At 48.5% G+C, this 22,606-nt stretch overlaps 1 protein-coding gene and 1 long non-coding RNA gene across 3 annotated transcripts; one reads left to right on the top strand and one right to left on the bottom strand.

Annotated features, from left to right (window-relative positions):
* Positions 1-2,386: 2,386 nt before the first annotated feature.
* On the top strand, positions 2,387-9,304 carry VSIG4 (V-set and immunoglobulin domain containing 4). Its single transcript, XM_042029199.1, has 7 exons — positions 2,387-2,522; positions 3,870-4,226; positions 4,866-5,147; positions 6,075-6,182; positions 7,413-7,535; positions 7,815-7,836; positions 8,652-9,304. Exons 1-7 carry the CDS (start codon positions 2,468-2,470, stop codon positions 8,824-8,826), a joined length of 1,122 nt encoding a protein of 373 aa, XP_041885133.1. The 5' UTR covers positions 2,387-2,467; the 3' UTR covers positions 8,827-9,304.
* Positions 9,305-11,927: 2,623 nt separating this feature from the next.
* LOC121665218 lies at positions 11,928-16,469 on the bottom strand. Of its 2 annotated transcripts, none has more exons than XR_006016287.1 (3): positions 16,383-16,469; positions 14,268-15,060; positions 11,928-12,981 (listed from the first exon to the last, which is right to left on the bottom strand). It is a non-coding gene; the product is annotated as an uncharacterized LOC121665218 (long non-coding RNA). The 2 variants fall into 2 exon arrangements; XR_006016286.1 differs by having other exon boundaries at positions 14,984-15,060.
* Positions 16,470-22,606: the final 6,137 nt, after the last annotated feature.

The following is a 22,606-nucleotide window of genomic DNA, read 5'->3' as shown; positions in this document are numbered from 1 at the left end:
CTGGGGGAGATCACACAATCAGCTTCTGTGCAACATCCAAAAAGTACCCAGTAAAATACAGTCTGTTGAGTCAGATCTGTGAGTTAGTTGCAGCTGGACCAAACAAGAAAGTCTCAAGTAAAAATTGCTTCTTTTTTGAGGGCATAGAGTTCAAAAAGAGCACTTTGAGACCTTTCTTCTTCACTTATCTACTTTTTGGTGATTTGCTCAAAGTTTGGTTCTGAATTTCATCTCCTTGAACACTAAGGTTCTTATTTTATTACCAGAAAAATGGTGGCAAACTGGCACTGGCAGATTTTGTCAGAGCATGAACGTACAATGCAGGCTCAGCAGAGCTGGTTGCTATGAACAGGGTCTGAGGGACCATCTGTGGTCAGGCTCAGGGACATGAAGACTTTACTGTGTCACCTCCAGTTAGCCCATGATGACTAGCAGAAACTGCAGAACAAAGAGTGCCTGAGCTGTGGTACTTGGAGAAATTACACTTGAGAGTGTCCTGTCCTGTGTGTGGGAGGAAGGTGGGTACTGGGGGGACAGGCTGCAGGGTGCCTAACCTGCAGCACTGCGTGGGAGAGAGCAGCAAGTCCAACCCAGAGCAGAGACACTGGAATAAAATGCTGCACTTTAATAAACCAGGTGGCTAGCCATCATGGCTGAGACACTGAAGGCTTTTTCTTCTTGTGTTCAGATTCAAAACTGTGAGGAGTCCCTTCAGTAAGGAAGAAATGGGCTGACTGTGTGACTCAGGCAGCTATGTCTGTGTCCAGGGAGAGAAAGATGTCATGTACATCACATTTCGGGAACTACAGTTATTCATGTCTGCTTTAGTTAAATAGTCTTTTTTTTTAATCCTGTATAATTAGAGCCTCAGGAAGTCTTGCATGTCCGGTTCAAAAAATAATCCTATCAGCAGTTTTAGCTTGGGTTTTCAACTTCTTCCAGGGCATGTTCCCCAAAACCCAGCTTCTCTTAAACTGTTTTGCGTAGGAGACTGTTTGTTTGGAACAAGGTTCTACTGCCAGTCACATACCAGAGTATGGAAAAGGTTGGGTTTTAATCATCTCTATGAAAATAGACACATTTCCCTCTTTGAATAACATACCTAGCAAATTTAACAAGTGCTTTTTTGTTTGTTTGCTTGCTTTTAGACATGACTCAAACATTGCTAAAAGCTTCTCAGGGGCAGCATGGGCAGAGGGACACAGGCCTTGTGAACTGGCACCTCACTGGTAGCTGCAGCAAAGATGTCAAGAAAAGAAGTCAGCAAAAACCAAGTTTTAATGTCTTACATAGACGTGCTTTGCAAGAACGGGTGCTGCTGCCCCCATCATCTTCCTCAGCAGGATGGCAGCTGGTGGTAGCTCTCAGCCTGGAGCCCTGGAAGAATTTGTTGCACCAGGTCTTGCAACATGACATTTAGCTTTTTGCTCCAGGCAAGTTCCACCACAGCAATCATCAGGGCTCAGCTGCAATCACAGTCAGCAAGGGCCCCACGGGTGGGCATGCCTCTGCCTAGGACTGAAATGAGATCCACACAGTTCTTCATTACTGACTTTGGGAAAATGAAGATAATCTCCAGCTCTCATTACCCTAGCAGAGAGGGAATAAGCTGTCACTGACATGGAGCAGCACTTCCAGAGATGCATTCAGCTGCAAGGTGAATGGGTCAGCCCAAGCAGATGTTGTGATGGGATGAGACTGTGGCAAAATCATCCCATTTACCTTTCTCTCCCAGTTCCAGTAGAAAACAGCTCCCTGTCCCTCAAACACATCTGTCTCCTGCTCAAAGATACCATTTTCCTGTTGCAGCTGTTGGAACCATGCTAAGGCATGGCTATTGAGTAAGTCCAAAAAAGCTGCTCTACTGACTCATTAAACGCCTACAACAGAATTCACTAGGTCAGTAGATTTGCTTTTATACGTTTCTTACCTTTCCATAAGTCCTTCTCCTTTGGGTAATAATTAGTAAGCACCTAATAATTAGCATCACACCTAGATAACTCTTAGAAGTACTTTTAAAGGTACCCTACAGAGCACACTCAGAATGTCCCTTGGCTGCCAGTCATAAGTCACTTCGTTGGCAAACACAGTGTGTGCTTTCAGAGCATGAAACATGATGACTTTTGCCCATGAACTGGACTATTGCAGCAGAAATGTGTGCTGAGAGAGTCTGTAATGCTCAGCATGACCTGGCAATGGGCACTTGCAGCTCAGAAAGGCAACTGGATCCTGGGCTGCATCAAGAGAAGTGGATGGGACAGGGAACGGGACTGGAAAAATCCACACAGCCTTTCTCCTTCCTTCACCCTTCACCTAACTCAGCAGTGAAATGGACTCGTGATGTTTCAGAAAGAGGATCCTAGATGACAAAGGACAGAATAAAGGGAAGTATTCTTCACTTGCAGTCTGGTCCCAGGAGGGTGGGGGTCTCTTGGGGAAAGGAAGACAGACCTGCAGTTCTGGGAGAATGGGAGAAGTTGGGCGGATAGTGGTGTTTGGGATGACTTTCATCAGCTGCAACGGTGAGTAAATGCTTCAATGTATAAGAACAAAAATCAGAGTACTAAGAGGCTAGGGGAAATCTTTTGAATTATAGCATCTTTTTTTTTTTTAATTGACAATTGCAGAAAGTCTTTAGCTTATTGCATTAATCACAGAGCCTGAGAGTTCATGAAAGTCTCCTTTGGCATCAGATACAACAAGGTGCTTTCAAGACTGCAGCAAATGGGGCAGTATCAGGCAAGTCAGCTTCCCTGCCCCAAGGCAAGAACAGAATATAGTTTTTTGAGACCCTTGGCAAGGACCAACTCTGGTGTGCCAGCTCTCAAAACAGTCTTGGTGAAGCTGGAATATGCATTCTACTAGAATTTAATAACGCATCCTCATTGTTCTGTTAGCATGGCCCTGGGAAGAAGAGGAGCTGTAATTGTGAGACCAGGTGCTGGCACATTTGATTCCCCTTGGTCTCTCCTACCTAGTGACTCTCTCGTTGCATCAGGAAAGCTGAGACTGGAACCTTGGCTTCAGTTCCTATGCCCCTTACTGAATATACCCTTTCTCAGGGCATGTATGTCAACGGCAGCAGCAGAGGAAAGTTTTGGGAAACAGGAGGAAAGTGCTCTTACAAGTTGTATACAGAAGCACAGGGTTGCTCCTGACATTTAGAAAAATTGGTTGAAATATATTCCCCGTTTCATCATAAAAAAACAGCTTTGCACATTTCTGGGACCTGCCTCTCAAGCAACTTCTTGTGAGTTAAAGCTGCTGAATATAACCAGTGTTTTTCTGGGGAGGGGAAAGGGGACAAGAATAAGGGGTATGGGGAGAGGTGAGCCAAGCCAAATTAAATTCAGGTGATTTGCTACTTACAAGAGGCACTTCCCAGAGGAGCTGTGGGATCCATGGGCAGACAGCTGGAGAAACTGGGAGAATGTGTGGAGAAAATCTGCCCACTCTTCTCCTGTGCCTACCTGAATGCTTGGCAGAGTACTGATCTGGGTCAGGTCTGAAGTTTTCCAAGGCTAAAGCAAAAGGATTGGCTTTGGTCCACCATTCCTATTCCAGGTCCAGTACTGTAGGGAATGTCCCTAAATGCTCCTGCCCACAAGGAGCCTCTCTGTACTGAGAAAGAATTAAGAACTGGCAAGTGCCTAGAGAAAGACACAATAAAAATAGACATGAGGTCAAGGCAGCTGTTCACTTCCCCATGCTTGATGATGTGGGCTGCCTTAGTGGCTGTGGCCTACACAGCACATCTGAGACCTGGCCGCATGCTGGCATCTACTGCCTGATGAGTCCCATCTATCTAGAGGACGTTTCCCTCTTCTAGTGCATTCTGATTTCTTCCCTTCCACTGCTGTTCCCTGCAGCCCTCCTGGATCTGTCTGGTGTCCACCAGGTCACAGGCACATGGATGGGATCCATCACTGTACCGTGTACCTATGTGCCTTCAGAAGGTTTCACACAGCAAATGCTTAGCTGGAGTGTGGAGCGGGATTCTAGCACCTCTACCATCTTCCGGAGGGATGATTCTGGTGACCACATCTTGCTGTCTAAATTCCGAGGCCGAGTCAGCATCCCAAAGCAGAGCCCAGGGAATGCCTCACTCCTCATTGAGAACCTTGAAATGCCTGACAGTGGACACTACACCTGTCAAGTCATCTGGAGGTCTACAGATAACAGCTTGATAACAAGAGAGGTGACCACTACAGTTAAAGTTGTCAAAGGTAAATCCAGCAACAAAGCCCTGCTCTTGAGCAGCCAGCTTAAACCAAACGAAGGTAGAGGCACCAGCGTTTGTGGGAATAGTCTTTCACACCATGCTGTTTGGCTCATCTAGATTGGGGGTAAAGGCATCTGCCTCCCTTGCTGTGTTGGTTAACCTTGGAGGTTACACACATGGAGGTGTACAAATGAATTGGGGAAGGGGACCACTTAGTGTACAGCCCAAGCTGGATCTATTGATGGGCCAGTTGAACCCATGATGTTTGAGATAACGTCCAGGTCTGGGTCTGTGCAAGCAGCCAATGCCTCTGTGGCTCTTGTAGCAAGTGGGTGTTGTGTGAGCCAAGTCTGCCTTCTCCCCTTCCCGAGCATCCTCAGTGTGTGCTAGAAATAACAGCATTTCTGCCAGGGGGCCACCCACCCAAGAGAGCAGGACTTTGTCATAGGGTGGCAGCACAGTGGTGTAACCTGGATTAACACACAGGTGACTTGAACTCATGCTGTGCAGGGAGGTGATGTGAGAGCTGAGCTGCTTCCTCCTGGGAAGGCACTGACAGCAAGAGTGAGAACTGCTGTGGCAGGGAACCATCCCCACCACAGCCAGGGCTCTGTGACCTGGGCCCCTCTGCTTTGTCTTCCAGTGGCAGCCACCAAGCCCATCATCAGAGCCGGACAGCTGGGGCTGACAGTCCCGGCCGGAGCCAGCACCAGCCTGACCTGCGAGGCCAGCGGGTCCCCTCCCATCAGCTACCGCTGGTTCCGCAGCGTCCCGGCGGGGAAAGCCGTGCTCCTGAGCAGCGGGGCTGAGCTGGCGTGGCACAGCCTGCGGCCCTCTGACAGCGGGACGTACTTCTGCGAGGCAGAGAACAGGGCTGGGGCCGGAGCCGTGCAGCGCAGCGATGCTGTGCAGCTGACGGTGACAGGTGAGTGCCCACAACCACAGCTCGGAAGAGAACATCCTTCTGCAGTGCAAAGGAACAGCATCCTACTTCTCTGCCCTCAGAGAAAGAAGGAAGTGCCAAACGCCTTCAGCACTCTGACACACTCCTCCCCGCTGGCTCCAGTCGGTGTCCTCCTTTATTTCCTGTATTCAGTTTCCTCCTCTTTGAGGAACTGCTCTTTTCTGAGGCAAAAGAGAGTTGCTACTTCAAACATTTATTTATTTATTCCTCTGCGGGTTTTTTGAAGTTCTCCCTGGCTCTGTAATGCTGCCCACTGCAGTTCAGCAAGTTTAGACACGGAGTTGTGGCTTTATTTTGAGAACGAGGAACAAGTGAGTGGTAATGCAGTGGGGGAACAAACCAAACTGGCCTTTGGTCCCCGTGACCAGCTGCGTGTCTCAGGGAGACGCACTGCACTTCACACGCACCAGGCTCTGACACCTCCAGGCTCTGCAGGATGATGTGTGACAGGTTGGACTCAATGGCCTCAGAGCCCTTTTTCAATCTAAATGGTTCCATGATGGGTGTCTGGTGGAAAACTTGCAGCTCTCCTTGGCTGGTTACTTGATCAGCAAAGCTGTGAAGTCCCTGATGGCAGAGCCAAGCACAGGTACCACACAGTGGCCTGTGAAAGAGGCAGAGCCTGCTGAGCTCCCAGGGCACGGAGCTTTGGCTGAAGCCCTGTGGTGTTTTTCGCAGCAGTCACACGCTGCAGGGAACAGCCCAGGAACAGGGGTCAGTGCTGCAGACGCTGGCTAACGCTGCTGGCACAGCATCCCCCCTCCTGTCAGCCGGGTGGGGGCTGCTTCCTCCTGTGCCTATCCCACCTGTGGAGAATTCTGTATCACACCAGCATCACCAACATGGTCAAACCCCTGTGTGAGCCTCTTCCTCCCCCTTACCTTGCAGATCTGCCCACAACAACAGTTGCCTTGCAGAGGAATGTGGCAACCACGGGGGGACACCACTCAACCACAGGTCGGGGTGAGAGCAGTGACATGGAGCTCACAGTGACAGGTGAGTGCCCAGGCCAGAGTTAGTCATCTCTGTTGCAGGAGAAGACCAAAGCAGGGAGTTTGCTCTTCCACAGCAATATCAGACACCTATACTGTATATCAATTACGTCTTGATAGTTACCCAGAGAGGCAACACCAGAGGCTGGCACCCTCCCTGCTTGAGAGTGTGCCTGATGATGGGAGGAGGCCAGAAAATGTCCTCTATGTCCCTTTGGGACCAGATCTGTTGAGGTTGCAATGCTTCAGTGGGAGGTTGCCTGGGGCAAGAGACCTGGCACAGGGCTCCACACGTCAGAGAGTTTATGGTGCAGCTATTGATTGCAAAGCCCCCCAGACCAGCCAGGGAGTCACCATGGGAGAGAGGGAGTGAAAGAGTCCTCTGGAAATCTAGGCAAGTGCCAGCAGGACAAAGCCAAAGCATTCCCAGGCCATGCTGTAGCCAGGCATGATGCACCATATCAGCCAGGGCTGCCAGGAACCTGTGGGGTGATGGTCAGGGATGGGGACAGGAGTGTCAAATGCTGTCCCAGGCCTGCTGGCAAGACACACACAGGATAATAGGTGAGTCTAGCACTGGCAGAGCAGACCCCATTTTCCCGATGCCTAGGGCAGCTCCCAGTGGGGCTGCAATGCATCCACCATTCTCCACTGACAGATCTGGTCCCCACGATGCTGGTCTCCAGGATGGATACCGCTCCAGTGAGGCCTTTTACAGATACAAGTGAGTAGAGTGTCATGCTGGAAAACACCAGATTTGCCCTGGCAAGGGCAGGGCGGCAAACACCATCCCAGACCAGCTCCACATCTGGCTGCTGTGCTTGTGGCAGATACGGCTGCAGGGAACAAACCCTGGCATGCCAAATACCAGGCATTATCCAGGCAGGACTGCGCTCCTGGCTCCCGCCCACACGCCTGGTGGTGGGAGCTTTTGCAGCCTGAAGCTTGCTGTTTGCTTCCACGCAGGGATGCCCCATCCCTGGAAGCATTCAAGGCCAGGTTGGACGGGGCTTGGAGCAACCTGGTTGGTGGAAGGTGTCCCTGGCCATGGCAGGGCGTGGAACGAGATGGGCTTTAAGATCCCTTCCAAATTGAAGCCCCAAGTGGCCTCGGCCCCGCCTTCGGTTAGGATTTAAAGGCCGTCCAAAGCAGCGGGCGACTGCCGGCTCCCGGCCGTGCGGCGGGGCCACCCCCCGTGTCCCCCGGCCGCAGTGACAGCGCTGTCCCCCCGCAGGTTCCCCGCGGGTCGCACCGTCCCCGCTGCTGTACGGACCGGCGGCCGCGCTGGGCGGCGCCGCGCTGGGCGCGCTGCTGGCGCTGGGGCTGGGCTGCTGGCGGCGGCGGCGGAGGAAGGAGGGTGAGCAGCCTCAAATCCAGCCGGGGGCGGGCGGTGAGGGCAGCCCCGGGAGGAGGGGACGGGGCGGGCGTGCGGGCGGTGGAGGGCGCGGTCCGAGGTGGCGGGCGGGCGGGACAGTCCCATCCCCATCACCCCCATCCCCAGTTGATTCCTTCCAGGGAGAGGCCGGTGGGAGGGTTATTCCCTAAACGTGGGAACACCCGGAAGCTGGGTTTTGTTCTGTGACTCATAAAACAAGTCGATGCACATCTTAGATTCTTTTTTTTTTTTTCTTTTCAGAACCTCTCTATGAAGTTGCTTTGTGAGTGGAATTTTCTACTTGGGACATTAACACTGAGGACACTGTACTGATGTCTGCTCCTAAAAAGCCTCCTTGCTCAGTGAAAAGCAAAGGTTTATTTGCCTTGCAGAGGAAGGATCTGAACACCTTGACAGTTTAGTTAGCAACATGAGGACTTAACACATGGTCACAAGAGATAGCCAGACTGTTCTTTAATATGGTAGAAAAACAGATACTCCGCGTCCTTTGCTGTGCCTGGCACATGCCATGGGAAAGCTCTTCTCTGTGGGAAATTCTCACCATTATTTAACAAAGCCAAGGACAGAAATTCTCAGCTCTTCCTTTAAGTTCCCTCTACAGATGCCTTTCTCTATAAGAAACATGTCTTAGTGCTTGCCCAAGTATTACTTTGCACAGTTCCTGTTCACATATGATTATACAAACACATCTTCTGCCTTGTCCTCATCTCAATCTTCAACACCTTCATACTGCTTTTCAACTCAGAGACACACCATAGCCATCTGTAGCCATTTTTCCCAGTTATTCCCAGTATTTACTTTCCAAAGGCTAGACTGTCTTCTGGTAACTTTAGAGTATAACATGATAATGCCATGAGAGTTTATAGTACCAGTATTAACTGTTCAGTGCTTCTTTTTGTGTGTGTAATTATTTTAACGTCACTTTCTAGTGTCTTTCAGAGCCCCCCAGGCCCTCACTAGAATAACATGAATTTTGCTGCTTCACAGATTATGTGGTAGATCTTGTCTCTGACCAGGATGTAAATGAAGTGCCATCTGCTTTGGTTGTCCCTCTCACTCATGTCTCTCTTGTCCCAGCCGCAGCACTGCAGAGGTTGCCCTGCTGCACACGGAGGTGGAAGTCCCTGTTAAGTGTCTACACGAAGAAACGTGCTCTAACACTGAAAAGACCACCATGAAAGACAGGAAAGGTCCTGAGTATGAGAACCTTGTAACTGCAATGGAATCACAATATGAAAGAGAAGGAATTTAGTTGAGTACTGGCTTTTCCGCATGAGCAGCTATGCAGGGCTGCAGGTACTGAAGAGTGAACTTAACAGAAGGAAACTCTTCCTCCTGTTGTCCCTCTGCTCTGCTCTCACTGCTTGCTTTAACCTAGAGGAGCTGCATAAACTTTTGGTCTTTGGCAGACCAGGCCCTGCCTGTGGGACCAGAAACCCCCAGCCAACTGTTTGTCTACACACTTCTAATGAGCAAGTCGTTTCTGAGCAACCTGAAGGACCAAGGTCAGGAAGAGAGGATCTGAAGGAGTGGGAACATGACATTCTTTAGCCTGTGAAAAAATCCAGGATTGACATACTGGGTGCAATGCTGGCACTCAGTAACACTGGCAAGCAGTACTCGCCAGTGTGTGTTCCTGTTAAGACATCCCAGGCTGCAAGGAACCAGGACTGTGCTGGAAATGGAGATCCTCTGGCTTATGCAGCTCAGAAAATACTGGTTGTACATCCTGCCTGTCCTTGAGTCTTTCTTTTTTTGTTACAGCATGGTAAAGGGACCACAGAGGGGAGGTTAATGTCCCAGGGATGTTGTTTTTGCTATCAGACTGCAGCTCAGTGCTCAGGAGAGAGAGGGGATGAGTCTCTGAACTGTCACACACTGGTTTTCTCCTGGAAAACCAGAACTGATGTTGAAGGAAATGCTGGCATTTAATTTTTACATTATGGGGGCCAGAGGCATAATAAAATAGAGAGAAATCTGAGGCATTTGGATAATGATTAAGTAACTTCTCTGAATACAACAGGCTGACACCAATTTACTCTGTGGGACGTAAGTCAGTCTGTATGATTACTAATGCTGACCTATCGTGCAACATGGATGCTGTTCCTGCCTTCAGCTGCAGTGCATTCCCTACAGTATGCTGTCGCTCAGCAGCCTGATTTGCCTCGTCATTGTTAATCATTTGTATCTTGTCTGTACTGGAGTGCTGCAGTCAGCTCTGTCCTCCCTATCTGTCCTTCCAGCCAGCATCCCTTTGTCCTGCAGGCTTGGCAGGGAGGAGGAATGCCTCCTGGCTTTAGCAAACCAAATTTGTAAGAAGAGTTACTGGCTTTTATTAAATCAGTGGGTGCAGCAAGGAAAGCATGGGGAAGCAGCTGAGCTCAAGTCACACACACCCTCCCTGCTTGGCCCTGACTTCACCCACAAGGCTTGTCTCTGCTGCCGTGGGTCATCGCTTCTCAGGTCAGCAGCCCAACAGCAGGGTCACATTGCTATTTGTGGCCTGAGCACTGTGTAGAGCCACACTTTTACTTTTACTGCTCTGAATTTCAATGATGCTTCTTCTGCAGTACATGAGGTGGGCAAGATCAGAGAAAAAAATCTCCTGCCTATATTGTGAGGGCTTCGCAAACACAGTGACAGCCATGCAGGCAAGGCTGTGCTGGGTGTCAGGCTGTGCTCCAGGGAGGCAGACAGGGTCCAGTCTGTCCCTGTGGGACCCATGGCAGCCAGCCCTGAAGACCCCATGCTGCAGAAGCTGCTGGCATCAGCAGTTCCAGCGTGGTGCGGAACAAAGGAGTTGAGGGGAATGGGGAGCTGCAGCCACACTCAGGCAGGGCAGTAGCATATGGTGCAAGTTCAATACTGTGTGGGAAGGGAACTGAAAATTTCTCAGCTTCCCCATCCTTACCTCAGCAGATCTAGGCCCAAAACACATGACATGGCACTCCCCTTTCCCCCCCAAATGTCATCCTCATTAATTTTCAATTAGCTTGGTGTTTTGTGCAAGTTTTCCTGCTGTTACAAGCTCTGAGCTCCAGGTTCACTCATTGACTATGTAACACCATGATTTTTCAATCTTGTGATTCCTCCCAGCACTGATCTGCTCTGAGGAGGTCTGGACACCTTCCTCAGGAGACATGAAGCCTGGGAGAAGCTACAGAGGAAGAAGGCAGCAGGAGTTAAGAAAGGGGGAGCAGATGCTCCAGATAGACCAGCCCCCATGAACTCTGTGTTGTCAGTGCCTCTAGTTAGGGCAGCAAAAGGACTTTGGTCACAAGTAGCTGAACAGTGGAAACATAAGAAGCCTGTCTCCAGTGCTGAGGTGTTTTCCCCTGTGCAGCAAGAATGTGATTATTTCTTTATTTTACTTTTGGCATGTTTTCCATGTTTGTAGTAAAACCTGTTGGCAACAACATTTTTCTTCTGGAAAACACAGAAGCTTTTGCTGTGTTGCATCACCATCAAACCAGAAAACTTCTCCTTTCCTTGCACTGATCACTCAGCCAATGCTCATCTGCTGAGCCCTAGCTCTGCTCCAGAACGGAAGGAAAAGCTCAGCTCCTACCCTGAAAGGACACTGCCTCCCAAAAACACTCTGTGTCAAGTGGCCAGTTCCATGTCATGAGACTCACAGTTCCCCTTGCAGTGCCTGTCCCATGGAGGGGACTTGTTGGCTTTTGTGCCTGCTGGGTTAGTACCATACTTCAAGGAGCAGGGAGGTGGGAGATGAAGTCTCAGAGAAATTTGTCCCACTGTAATTTGGTGCTTGTTCTTGTAAGACAGGAAGGGGTTTACTTTTCTTCCCCTTCACCCCAGTCATCTGGAGGGAACTGGGGGCTGAAAGGGAGAGTTATCTAAAAAGCAGAGGGCAAACTACTAAAAGCAAAAATTGAAAATGCATGAGAAAACAAGAATGAAGGGCATAAACGAACACTTCACCAGCTGTGGTGCAAAGGAGGTTGGGTCTGTTGAAACCTCGAGGTTTGAGTGACAGCAGGGCTTGGGGTTGACATGGCTGTATGCTTCATGGAGGATCCACTGTGGACAAAGCAAAGCCTGAAATCATAGACCTGGCTTTGTTTTGAAGCTAACCTCAGTCATAAAGGTCAGGGTGATGTCTGTGAGTCATGAGGAGGTGCTTGAGAGAGACCATGGGAATGTGAGTCGTAAGGAGTAGGGCCATTTCTGGACCACTTCTGGACCATGTGTGTCCAGAAGTGCACAAGCTATTCACAGAAAAAAGCAGAACACAATTTGCTTAGGCAATGATATACATTCATGGGTCCTGGCTTTGTACAAACTCCAACTTCTTCAAAATATTTACTAAGAAATAGTTGCAACAAAAAGGCCAAAAGCTTAGTATTGAAGTTTATTAGTATTCTCAAATATTGCAAAATTTGCTGGTGGTACTGTCCTAAAACTAGTCAGTAGGGTCTTTGGATTTTTTTATTTCTGAGTTTTTTCCATGTCAAATGCTTTCAGAGAGTTTGATTTGTCAAACTGGGCTGGATGCTGCCCCTGTCATTCCCCTACCCTGACATATCTGAAATGCTACAAGTCAGTTACTGAAAACACTTTGCAATCATTACATCTTCAAGTGGGATGATTTAGAGGGAATTCCTTTAATTAAACAGTAGAATAGGCAACCTTGTTGCAAGTGCTGATTAGGAATAACCATCCAAAGACAAGAAGTCTTCTCCAAACAGCAAGGCTCCCGGGAGGGGCAATGGACTCCATGGCCTAATTGAAAACAGATTGAGCAAACATGCATTTTTCACAGGTTAATGGGCCAGAGGGAAGTTAATCAGCAGCCTCATTAGCTTGTACTCCATATAAAAAAGATTCCTATATGTGCAAAGGAAAGATTCTTAATATGGATAATGCTGACTTTACCCATGATGTTGTGATTATAGTTGCTGGGACTTGTTAACTGAGCTTAATTAACAGCTGGCTAGTTAATGCTGTGTAAGAGAACAGCATTGTATTTGGATGCAAAGAACAAGGACCCAGGGCAAAATTCCCTGTCTTCACAGTGCAGAGGAGTTGCACCAGCACCACTTTTGCTCAGATTTACTGTTGGGAGGGATACCCTGACAGACACTTCCAAAACTGGGGTGGAAGGGAAACCTGGCAGCACAGGATCAGTCAGGTGTTCTGGAACAATGGTATGGGCTGTTCAATACCTCGGTGGGTTTCTGGAGAGGTGCCGAGCCTGGAGAGGAAGACTCCTGCCAGAGCAGGAGGAAAGGGCTGGACCCTCGGCATGGCGTTGCTCAGCAGTGCCTCACTTGGGGTATTTGACAAACTGACACTCTGCACACTGAGTGTCGGACTCAGCTTGTCAAATACACGCAGTGCCACACTGCAGCTCCCGGCGGTCACAGTGTCCTCGCTGGATGCCAACCTGGGCACACAGAGAGGGAAAAGAAGCACAGCAGCTGTTGTTAATTGCAGAGGCTTTTTCCAGTTAGCAAAAAGCATCATTAACCCTTCCCATATTTCCCCCTCCTACATGCTTTTTTGGGTGAGAGAGAACCACACCAGCAGACACTGCCTTCTGCTGAGGAAAATATCCATTATATTAATTCAAAAGTCAGAAAAAGAAGTATAACTCTGCCCCTGGGCATGCACATAGGGGATTACCATTGACTCTGTTGCAGGCTCCTGCATTTGGCAGAATATTATAAAGATTATGATGCTGAAAGAAAACCAAGCTCCACATAGAGAAACAATGAACTTCTTCAGAAGTGAAGTGAAACTTTCTCTTCCGCTGACAAACTAACCCCCTTCTGCTACATTTCTAGCAGACAGAAAAAGCCTTTGCTGCAATATGTGGAGCTTTCCATATGCTGGCATAATCCAGCCTTTAAGGGTGAACATCATATTCCCACACACACACTTCTTGCACAAAGACAAAAGATACTGTTACTCCCTTGTTCTTTTAACAGGAGTGTGCAGGAAATGCAGAAATGCACCTAAAGAAAACTAAATAACAAAACATACACAAGAGAAGATGTTGCACAGTATTACTCTGTTCTGTGTCCTTCTCAGATGCTGACTATTTAGCAATTCAGTTTAAAAACAGATTTGAAATTCTGATACTGTACAGCTCTCCCAGAAAAATCATACTGGCTCTTAATTCACACACCCATTCTGCACAACACTATTTATGTTATTCATACTCTTTCTGGACATGTCCAGATATGGCTGAGTTTTTAGCATGGCGTTTTAGCTTCCTTACCAGTCCACAGATTTTAATTTCACATGACCAGCATCACCAGTTTGTGAGAAAGTAGTAATGCTATTTATAATATATTTATTATTTATAATATATTTATAATATATTTTATGCTATCAATCTAAAATGTTTTAAATTATATTTTTGAAGGTAGACCATTAAAGACACTAAAGTAGAATTAAATTAAGTATATTATCAGCATCATTCAGAGGGCAGTTCATCAACCATTTGTATCTCTAACTTCTGTGACTATTTTACACAGATGATCATAGGATCCCATCTAATATCACACACAGAAACATACCTGGAAAGGGAGAGGTGAAAGCACAAAATAAAAAACAGTAATGGCAAATACATGTTCTCTGTACCCAGAAGAGAGTGGAGCAAGACTTAAGAGCAAAATAACAGCTACAGCTGTAAAGGTAAAATCAGTTGCTTGACTGAGTCACTACCTAGAGTTTGCAATTCTGGCATTCGCCTGTCTCCACCTTCGCCTTGGGTGCAATGTAGATAGTGACCAGTTCCGTGTTCTGGCTCCTCATTCCAAATGCAGTTCAGCCATGCTGGATAGAAGTATGTGGCAATGGATAAAAGCAGCATGTGCATGTCACGAACATAAGAAAACAGTGTTAATAAGCTGATTTAAGATCAGCCTATTGGAGTACATGTGAACCTGTGATCCCCAAAAGGACTCTAAGCCATACCAAAATGTGGGGAAGCTACTAGAAAAAGACTGAGCAGGCTCTTCCACAGGTGTCAGTGACAAGATTGCCTTCAGCTTCAGTGCTGATGTCTAACAGGGGCAGATCTGGCCTTGGAGGAGGAAGAAGAAAACAAGGCAGCACTGCTTCTGCAATTGCAGCTTAAAATAATCCCCGCCATTGTGGCTTTCTGAGGGGAAAAACAGACCCTTAAAATGTTGCTGTGAGGGATAGATAAGGGGACACAATGGAGATAATTCTATCAGCAGATGGAAATGGAACTTGCAACTCTACCCATAGAGATCATATCTGATGTGAATGGATTTGTCATTGTCAGAGTTTCTGGTTTCAAGCTAAAGTGGGTATTTCCAAGTAAAAGCTCAGTGTTATAAAACTGAGCAATCTACTGAATACTCTGAAGGCAAAACAAGAATTTTTCTTCCTGCATTCTTGAGTCAGTCCCTTACCAAAGTCACAAAAAGTCCCCTCCGGGCTGCACATCATCCCTCAGGTATTTTTACAGGGCTGTCAGACTGTTCTGCAACTGATAATGAAAATAAATGAAAAGTAAAATTATTGGATAAATTTGACTCTAAACCTAATAACAGCATGCATCAAAGTGTGGCTGTGTGGTTTTCACATGCTGAGTAGCAGAGTGCTAGGATGCAGGCTGCAGCCATTTCAAGGCATGCATTTATTATCCAGGATTTTAACTGGAATCAAGGTCATCTCTCTTTTCCACTTGGTGAAACACAAATCACAGCCTGAATTGAAAGTGAGTCCCCACAGATCTGTGGCAACAGGGTCCACTGAACCCCTGGCCAGCTGAAACTTTGGGTTGTGCTTCTCCTAGGAGCTGGAAGCCTTCATCATAACAGAGTAAAACAAGGCTTTGCTCATTGCAGGCTTCCACTGGCTGCTGTTCTGCTCTGTATAGGACCCTCCTATGCCCCCAGCCCTGCAGTGGACACTGCAGGGAGCTTTGCCAGACAAATGCTGGCTCACTCCAAAGCCCCCAGGAAGGGCCTGATAAGCACCCCATTACCTGGAGGTCACCAGCCTCACATGCTCCCACAGCCCCTGCAGTCACCTGAGCCCCACAGGCCCCATCCCTGCACACTGGACTCTGTCCCCATGGCTGCTCATTCTCCAGATGCCCAAAGAGGAGAAGAGGGGTGTGCGGTAAACTTTCATCTGCTGTACAGAAACCATCGGGACAGTGAGAAATGAAGAGCACACTTCACATAGCTGGGATAGGGTCTCTCCCTGGTTACACCCTCCTCCATCTCACACCCTCCCTTGTTCGTTGTTCACTGCCCCATCTATGACTAATTTAGATCAAAATCTCCCACTGCCAGCAGCTCAGAGGCAGCATGTGTGTGTGTGAGAGCTGAAGGGGCACACACACATGCACCCTGGTGCCGAGTAGGGCTACATATCACTGCTAATCATAATTCATCCTCATCAAGGAGCCGTGGTCCAGAGCACAGTGCTCCCTGGCTGGGACCAGTGGAATTCCATCCCTGAGCCTGCCCTCCCCAAGCACATGCGGCCAAATGCTACCTCATCCCTGAAAGGAGGCACCAAAAAGCCCCTCCGGCTTAGGCAGACACAGCCCCATCACCAAAGGGAGGCAGCCCAAACCCGAGCAAGATGAAGACCCCCCGAAGCTCGAGGTGTATCACAGCGTGGGAGGACCGCTTTCTTCATTGCCAGGAACATGGACACCCCGCGGGTTTTGGTGTCCCAACACTCGTGGTCCTTTGGGACCTCCGAAGGGAGAAACAGTAGATGAACCCCGAAGGACAGATCCTCCCCTGTCCCCAGCCACCCCTTCCGCGGGCAGGACGGGGACCTGGCACCTACCATAGCTGGGCCATCCTGGCCCGCGGCAGGCACGGCCGGCAGCGCGGGGCCGCAGCGGGGGTCGTGCAGGAGCGCGGTGGGGGAACAGCCCGGGCACACAGCTCGGTTTTGAAGGGGCTGCTCCTCCTTCAAGAGGAAGCTGCGAATGGGGAAGATAAGGCTGAGGTTAGATAACAGGAAATGTCTGGATGTGAGTGACAACACATCCAGGTTGTGAAAGCAGCTCTCCCCATCCTGCCGCGGGGCACGAGGCTCACGAGCGGGGTGAGGGCGAGTACCTCGGCCTCTGCCCAGCGCAGCCACGACGCCTCAGCGGGCCGGGCACGCGGGGCCTGCGGCCGATCCAGCCGCAGGCAGCACACGGAAGGGCACCTGGGAAGCTGTGAGCAGCCACACCGACAGTCCCAAGTCCAGCCGCCTCAGGCCATCCATCTCACAGTGGTCAGGCTCTGCTGCCCTGGCTGCTGAGGAGCCATGCAGAGGGCTGTGAAGGCTCAAACAGCCAGAAGGGCTCTGCTTCAAGACACAGGCTCATGCTTGTACTGTGCACAGACGGGTGGATCTCTTACCCTGAGAGGAATCTGAGTGAGGTGCAGGGAAGCAGGGTTCTGTTCTCAGGGGTGGGCTGATGCTTCAGCCATTGCAGGAGGTTTTGCTCCAAAAGCTCCCCCGGCAAGGCTCACCTCGCTTTTGAATTCACGGCCATGCCTCAGTTCCTCTATTCCCTCACACTCACGTGAGTAGACAGGTTTTGCTTTCCCAGTTGCAGCACCAGACGAAGGAGCTGGCCCTGCTTCTGTGCTCCTGCCGGTCCCTCCACACACCCTCTGGTGTTTGCTGAGGTCCCCATCCTTTGTCTCTGGAGCATCCACAGTGCCTGCACAGAGAAGTAAACACCAGTGTTAGTTTAGAGTTGTAACCAAAGCAAGTCCCACAAGTTTCTCTTCTCCTGTCCGCCCCCCCCCAGTACAGCCCTCAGTATGCAGCACCCAGCATCAGTGCTCTTTTCATCCAGCCCGCCCGGGACCCAAACCGGCCAGCACAGCTGTGGGAACAGAGACCAGCAAGCTGCATTTGCCCAGCAGTACAGATGGCTATGCAAGAGCAAAACAAAGTCAAGCAAACTCAGGAATTTTAGAGACATTCCTCATCTCTCTAGGCCAGTATGGTACACTGTATATTTTGTAAGGCCAGAATTTATTAAAAATATTTTGCTCTGTGTCTGCACTATCCCAAGCATGTTTGCCATCAGCTAGCCCTGACCATCAGCTAGCCCTTCCTTTCCAGTTTGGCCTCCCTGCTGCTGTCTGGCTCTGCAACCAAATCCCACAGACACCCTCCGGTGCTGGTGGCTGAGGCCTGACCTAATCCAGCAGCTTTCAGTTATGTTATCAGCATGCCAGGACTACAAACACAGACTTTATGTTTCTGCAGCTCTGATCAAACCCCTAATCTGGAAAGCACTTACTTATGCCTTCAAGTAACTGAGCCCCTGGAAACACCCACAAGGTACTCCTGAGGCTGTGTGCAGACATAGTAAGACCAGCCATCCTGCTAACAGTCAAACCCATCCCCTATGCCCAAGGAAGAGTTAGATAATTAGGAATACAGTTACTGTCCAGTTCCTCTTTCATTTGCCTGCATTTTAAAATATAAAGTAAAAGAGGAATGGACAGGTCTGGGTGGTTTTGTTCTGCTTTTACTTTAGTTTTAACTGGGGGAAAGAAGTATGTCTGTTTATGTAGTCTATGTAGTTTTTTATGCAAGCCAGCATGAGCTGCAGTCCATGAAGGCTTTCTAGCCAACAGGCAATCAGAAACCTGAGACTCATGAGCTGGGGCAGTGGGAGATCAAGCATCCTCCCCCAGCCAGGACACTCCGCTTTGCCTGCACCCGACCCCAGTCCAGTCCTGTGGGCCCATAGTAATGTCCAGGGTGAAAGGCTCTCAGAGAAGCTGATTTCCTCTATATTTTGCAGATATCACCACACTGCCCTACTCTGTGCAACAGCCTTGAAGTTGCACTCAGCATTTCCCAATGAAGTGAGTGTTTTCAGTGCACTTGCACTGCATGCAGCTCTGTAACTTGCTCTGGGAAGAGGAAGAAGGGAGGTAGAGAAGCTGTGGGGGTCACAGACTGACATCAAATAATGTCTCAGAGGCTTCTGCATACTGCTCCCCAACTTTTCTTGGAAAACCACTTGAAAAAAACTGCATCCATTTGATTAGTGTGCAGCAAATTCTCTCAAACTGTAGTCTCAAATTCTTGTACTTTTTACCTGCCATAAAGTAGGACATGGAGGATTAGCAGGTTTGTGCTGGACACAGAAAAACTGGGACTCATTTAATACCAATGCTGCTGTGTGCAGATCAATCCATGCAGACATGAAATAAAAAAAGACGTGGAACTCTTGAAGCAAGTCCAGAGCAGATCCACAAAGTTGATAAGAGGACTGGAGCACCTACCCTACAAAGACAGGGAAAGAGTTGAGGCTGTTCAGCCTGGAGAAGGGTGCATGGAGACCTTATAGCAACCTTTCAGTATCTGAAGGGCCTACAGGGAAGCTGGAGAGGGACTCTTCATCAGTGAACTGCAACTGCAGTGACAGAACAAGGAGTAATGGGTGCAAATTGAAAGAGAGGAAATTTAGGCTGGATACTAGGAAGAAATTATTTACTGTGAGGGTGGTGAGATACTGGAACAGATTGCCCGGGGAGGTTGTGAAAGCTCCAACCCTGTCAGAGGTCAAGGCCAGGTTGGATAAGGCCTTGAGCAACCTGGTCTAGTGGAAGGTGTGTCTATGCTCCTGGCAGGGGGAGTTGGGACTAGATGATCTTTAAGGTTCCTTCCAACCCTTAACTTTCTATGTTTCTATAATCCAAACTGACTTAGCCAATGCCAGGTGATTGCAGAATCTGGCCCTTGGTCAGCATGCCTTCAGAGCATGCCAGGAGATTTTAGACTGGGATGGCTCCTTGCACAAATATCTTCAAAGCCAATACAGCCATTTGATGAAGGAATTAAAGCTGTGTGTTACCAAGTCAGGCCCAATTCCAGTCATCAGTGACTGTCTTCCGTTTCAGTTTGCTCAGTCAGTCCAGTTCTGCCATCCAGCAGCATCTAGAATTAAGTCCATCAGTTTTGAAGCCACCATATGAAGGGATGGAAAGAGAAATTATTCATACATCAAATTCAAAAATACCAAACCCCTCTTCCAAAGGTTCTCCTCACAGGTGAAGAATACTATTATTTATTCCTGCTCTGGCTAACTGTTCAAATTGTTTTCCTTCATCCTTAGTTCTTGGAGAGCTTTCAGACTAAATCTCAGAGAGCCAGTTGCTGCCAGACTTTCTCCTGAGCTTCACCTGCCTTGCCCTGCAGTGAGGTGTTAATGACCCAGGCTCTAACAAAGCCAACAGTGACCCCTCCAGCAGTCAGCTCTAACAAAGCCCGCAATGACCCTTCCACCAGTCAGCTATAACACCACCCTTTTCAGTTTGTCGAGATATGGGTGAGCTTTGACACTTCTCAGCATTACAGGTGCTGCTTGGGAGAAGCTGTGGGGCCCAGTGTAAGCCCAGCATGAACGCACACGGGGGAAACAGTGAAAAGAAGGGTATTTATGTGAGCAACCACAATGACCATGTGAGCGAGGAGAGGAGGAAAGGGGAGATGATGAGCAGCCTTGAGCTGCCACTGCAGCACTTTCCTGTGCCTCTGGAAGTATTTATGGTGCTGGATTCTCCAGGGAGCAAGATGGGGTGAGTGTGTTCACAGTTCCTTCTCTCCAGAAGATGGCTGATTATGACAGCTTAGCTCTAGGCACTAAAACAACCTGCAACGGTGCAGGAAAATGTCACAACTATTCCTCAAAGGCCAAGCTGAGCTGTACATAATGGAGGAACTCACTTGGGAGATCCTCCCAACACCTTGGTCTTTAAGCCTCACAGGTGGGAACTGGGCAGGGATCTCTTCATCCAGCAAAGTTAGAGATGTTTTATCCTTACCACCAGCCCGCGTCTAGGCACAAGACTTCTCGACTGCCAGGTCTTGTCAGCAAAACTCACTGAGCTGAACCCTGCCTCACTGGCCAATCTGAGCTTTGAATCATGTGAACATCTTGTTCCCACTTCCATTCTTCACCTTGTTCAGAAAAAGAAAAACAAATCAACATTCCACATGGACCTCCAAGTTTTGCTGTCAGTGCCATCCTCCCTTCCTGCCCTCTTTTCAGGCAGGTGCACAGCAACAAGAGTCAGAGGCTGGGCTCCAGCAAACAGAGGATATTTCTGTTCATGGCTGATTATGTGTTTGGCACATTTATTTTAGACCTCTGGTTAAGGAAAAAAAAATAGAGAGACAGAGAGAGGGGGGGGAAAAAAGGCAGACACCAACCAGGAGGTTCAAAGCTGTTTTTCTGATGGACAGTGAGAGATAAGAAAACCCCACTAACTGCCACAGCTACTGAGTGACCCAAAAGACATCCTGTACCTCATACACTATTAAGAATAGCATACAGGGAACAGTAATAGTGTTGATACTTAGTTGTAAAGAAGCAGCAAAATAGCACCAGCCAGAGGTCAAGCAAGTCCAGGTAGCTTCGATTTATTCTTATTTAATTTGAATGAGTACACCTGGATTTTTATATGAGTGGAGGAAAACCAGACTTCCTTTTTTTCCCCAAGTCATACCATGAACATACCTGTTCAGTTGAGACCAGTTCTCTGCTCATAGGTGCTTGTCCAGAGATTTTGCTTCAAAATAAAGTTGTATTGCAGCCACCTATCTCCTTAATTCCAGCACATCATTAAAAAATAAAGCTATATTTTCCCATATTTGCTCCCTCAAAGGACTATCTTTTTTCTTGCAGTAATTTTATTACATGGAGTAAAGTCTTACTCTAGATGTGAAAGATTGATAGACTTTATTTCTTAAAAAATCAGGAGCTATGGAGCTGCTTTATTCACTGCTGGTATCAGTACGGTTACTTCATACCCATTATCCCTGAGAACAGAATCCAGCCCTGGAACTCTAAAAAGACAACCCTGGATTCATTTTTTTTTTTCATAAAAATATTTAACAAGCAGTTAAATTGTCAGAGAGAGGATTGTGCCAATTCTTTTCCATAGACAATGAAGGCAGAGAGCAATAGTCCTTCTGACACTCATCGCTGTCTTTTACTGAACATGCAGTAACTGAAATTTCTCTTCTCTGCATATTACTTTCAGAAACAACATATTAACCTAGTTTCTCTGCTGCTACTTTCTGGAGATCCTACCAAATTAATATCCTGGGTACAAAGCCCTGCTGATCGTTACAAGGCATAGCAGGCAAAAGCCGGAGGGGAACTCGCACACTCCTGCTCTGCGACTACAGTCTCTATGCTGTGCCAGGCTCTCTCCCACGTGGGAATACAGCAGGAAAAGCAGCTTTGCCGTGGTGCTCTCACACTGCCCGCCCATTGCTCAAGGGGCCAGTGCTGGCAAAAGCAATTGGCAGTCGGGAAAGAAAACCACATCAGGCCTTTCATGTTTGGAGATACCACTTCTAAAGGCTCCTAAGTTACAGATAACTGGAAACCAGGACTGCAACTAGAGAGATACCAGTTGCCCAGTTCTTCCATTCTTCCTTTAGCATCTGCTGCTGGTGAACCCCAAGTGATAGGGTGCTGGGTCAGCCAGTCCCTAGTCTGATCCTGGGCAGATGTTCTGCTCTTCAGTTAAGCCTCAGAAATGACTGCAGAAACAGCATGGGACCAACATACCAGGAACACCTAAACACCAAGTAGATGTGTTTGTCAGTCCTGCACTCCAGAGACAACTGCTGCAGTGTCACAGAGCTGTCCCTTGAGCATTGACCACTCTCAGACCCTTCACTTTGGGCTTCCGGGAGGAGGCAGATGTGCAGTTATCGCTGACCCCCTTTCTAGAACACAGAGGGCATTTCGACACCGCTGCCTCTGCTTGCAGAGTCACTGTCAAAGGGAAGTACGTGACCGCGGGGCTTCAGCTCGCAGCTCGCCTGCCGTGTTGCTCAACAGTGACAGTTGGGTTTACATCAGCCACCCTTCTCTGTGGCAATGAAGTGCTTCCCCAAGACCATCGTAACAGAACAAAAGGGGTTTTCTGTACAACACACCTTTGTCTCTCAGTATATGAGGTATCATGCTGCTAGGCCACCCTGTAACCATTACATCAAACCTCCCTGTTTGGGACACAGAAGAT

This window comes from Corvus kubaryi, unplaced genomic scaffold (assembly GCF_017639235.1).
Source record: "Corvus kubaryi isolate FWS band 111438036 unplaced genomic scaffold, C.kubaryi_AGA036_p1.0 37322, whole genome shotgun sequence".
Taxonomy (NCBI): domain Eukaryota; kingdom Metazoa; phylum Chordata; class Aves; order Passeriformes; family Corvidae; genus Corvus; species Corvus kubaryi.
The sequence above is the reverse complement of the archived record's forward strand: the minus strand, read 5'-3'. Positions and strand labels throughout refer to the sequence as shown.

What these genes read in the sequence shown, in the direction of transcription:
- VSIG4 (XM_042029199.1), top strand. Translation starts at nt 2,468, where the DNA reads ATGGGAGAAGTTGGGCGGATAGTGGTGTTTGGGATGACTTTCATCAGC. An exon ending in TACAGTTAAAGTTGTCAAAG is followed by an intron (nt 4,227 to 4,865) that starts GTAAATCCAGCA and finishes TTTGTCTTCCAG; the next exon opens with TGGCAGCCACCAAGCCCATC. An exon ending in TGTGCAGCTGACGGTGACAG is followed by an intron (nt 5,148 to 6,074) that starts GTGAGTGCCCAC and finishes CTTACCTTGCAG; the next exon opens with ATCTGCCCACAACAACAGTT.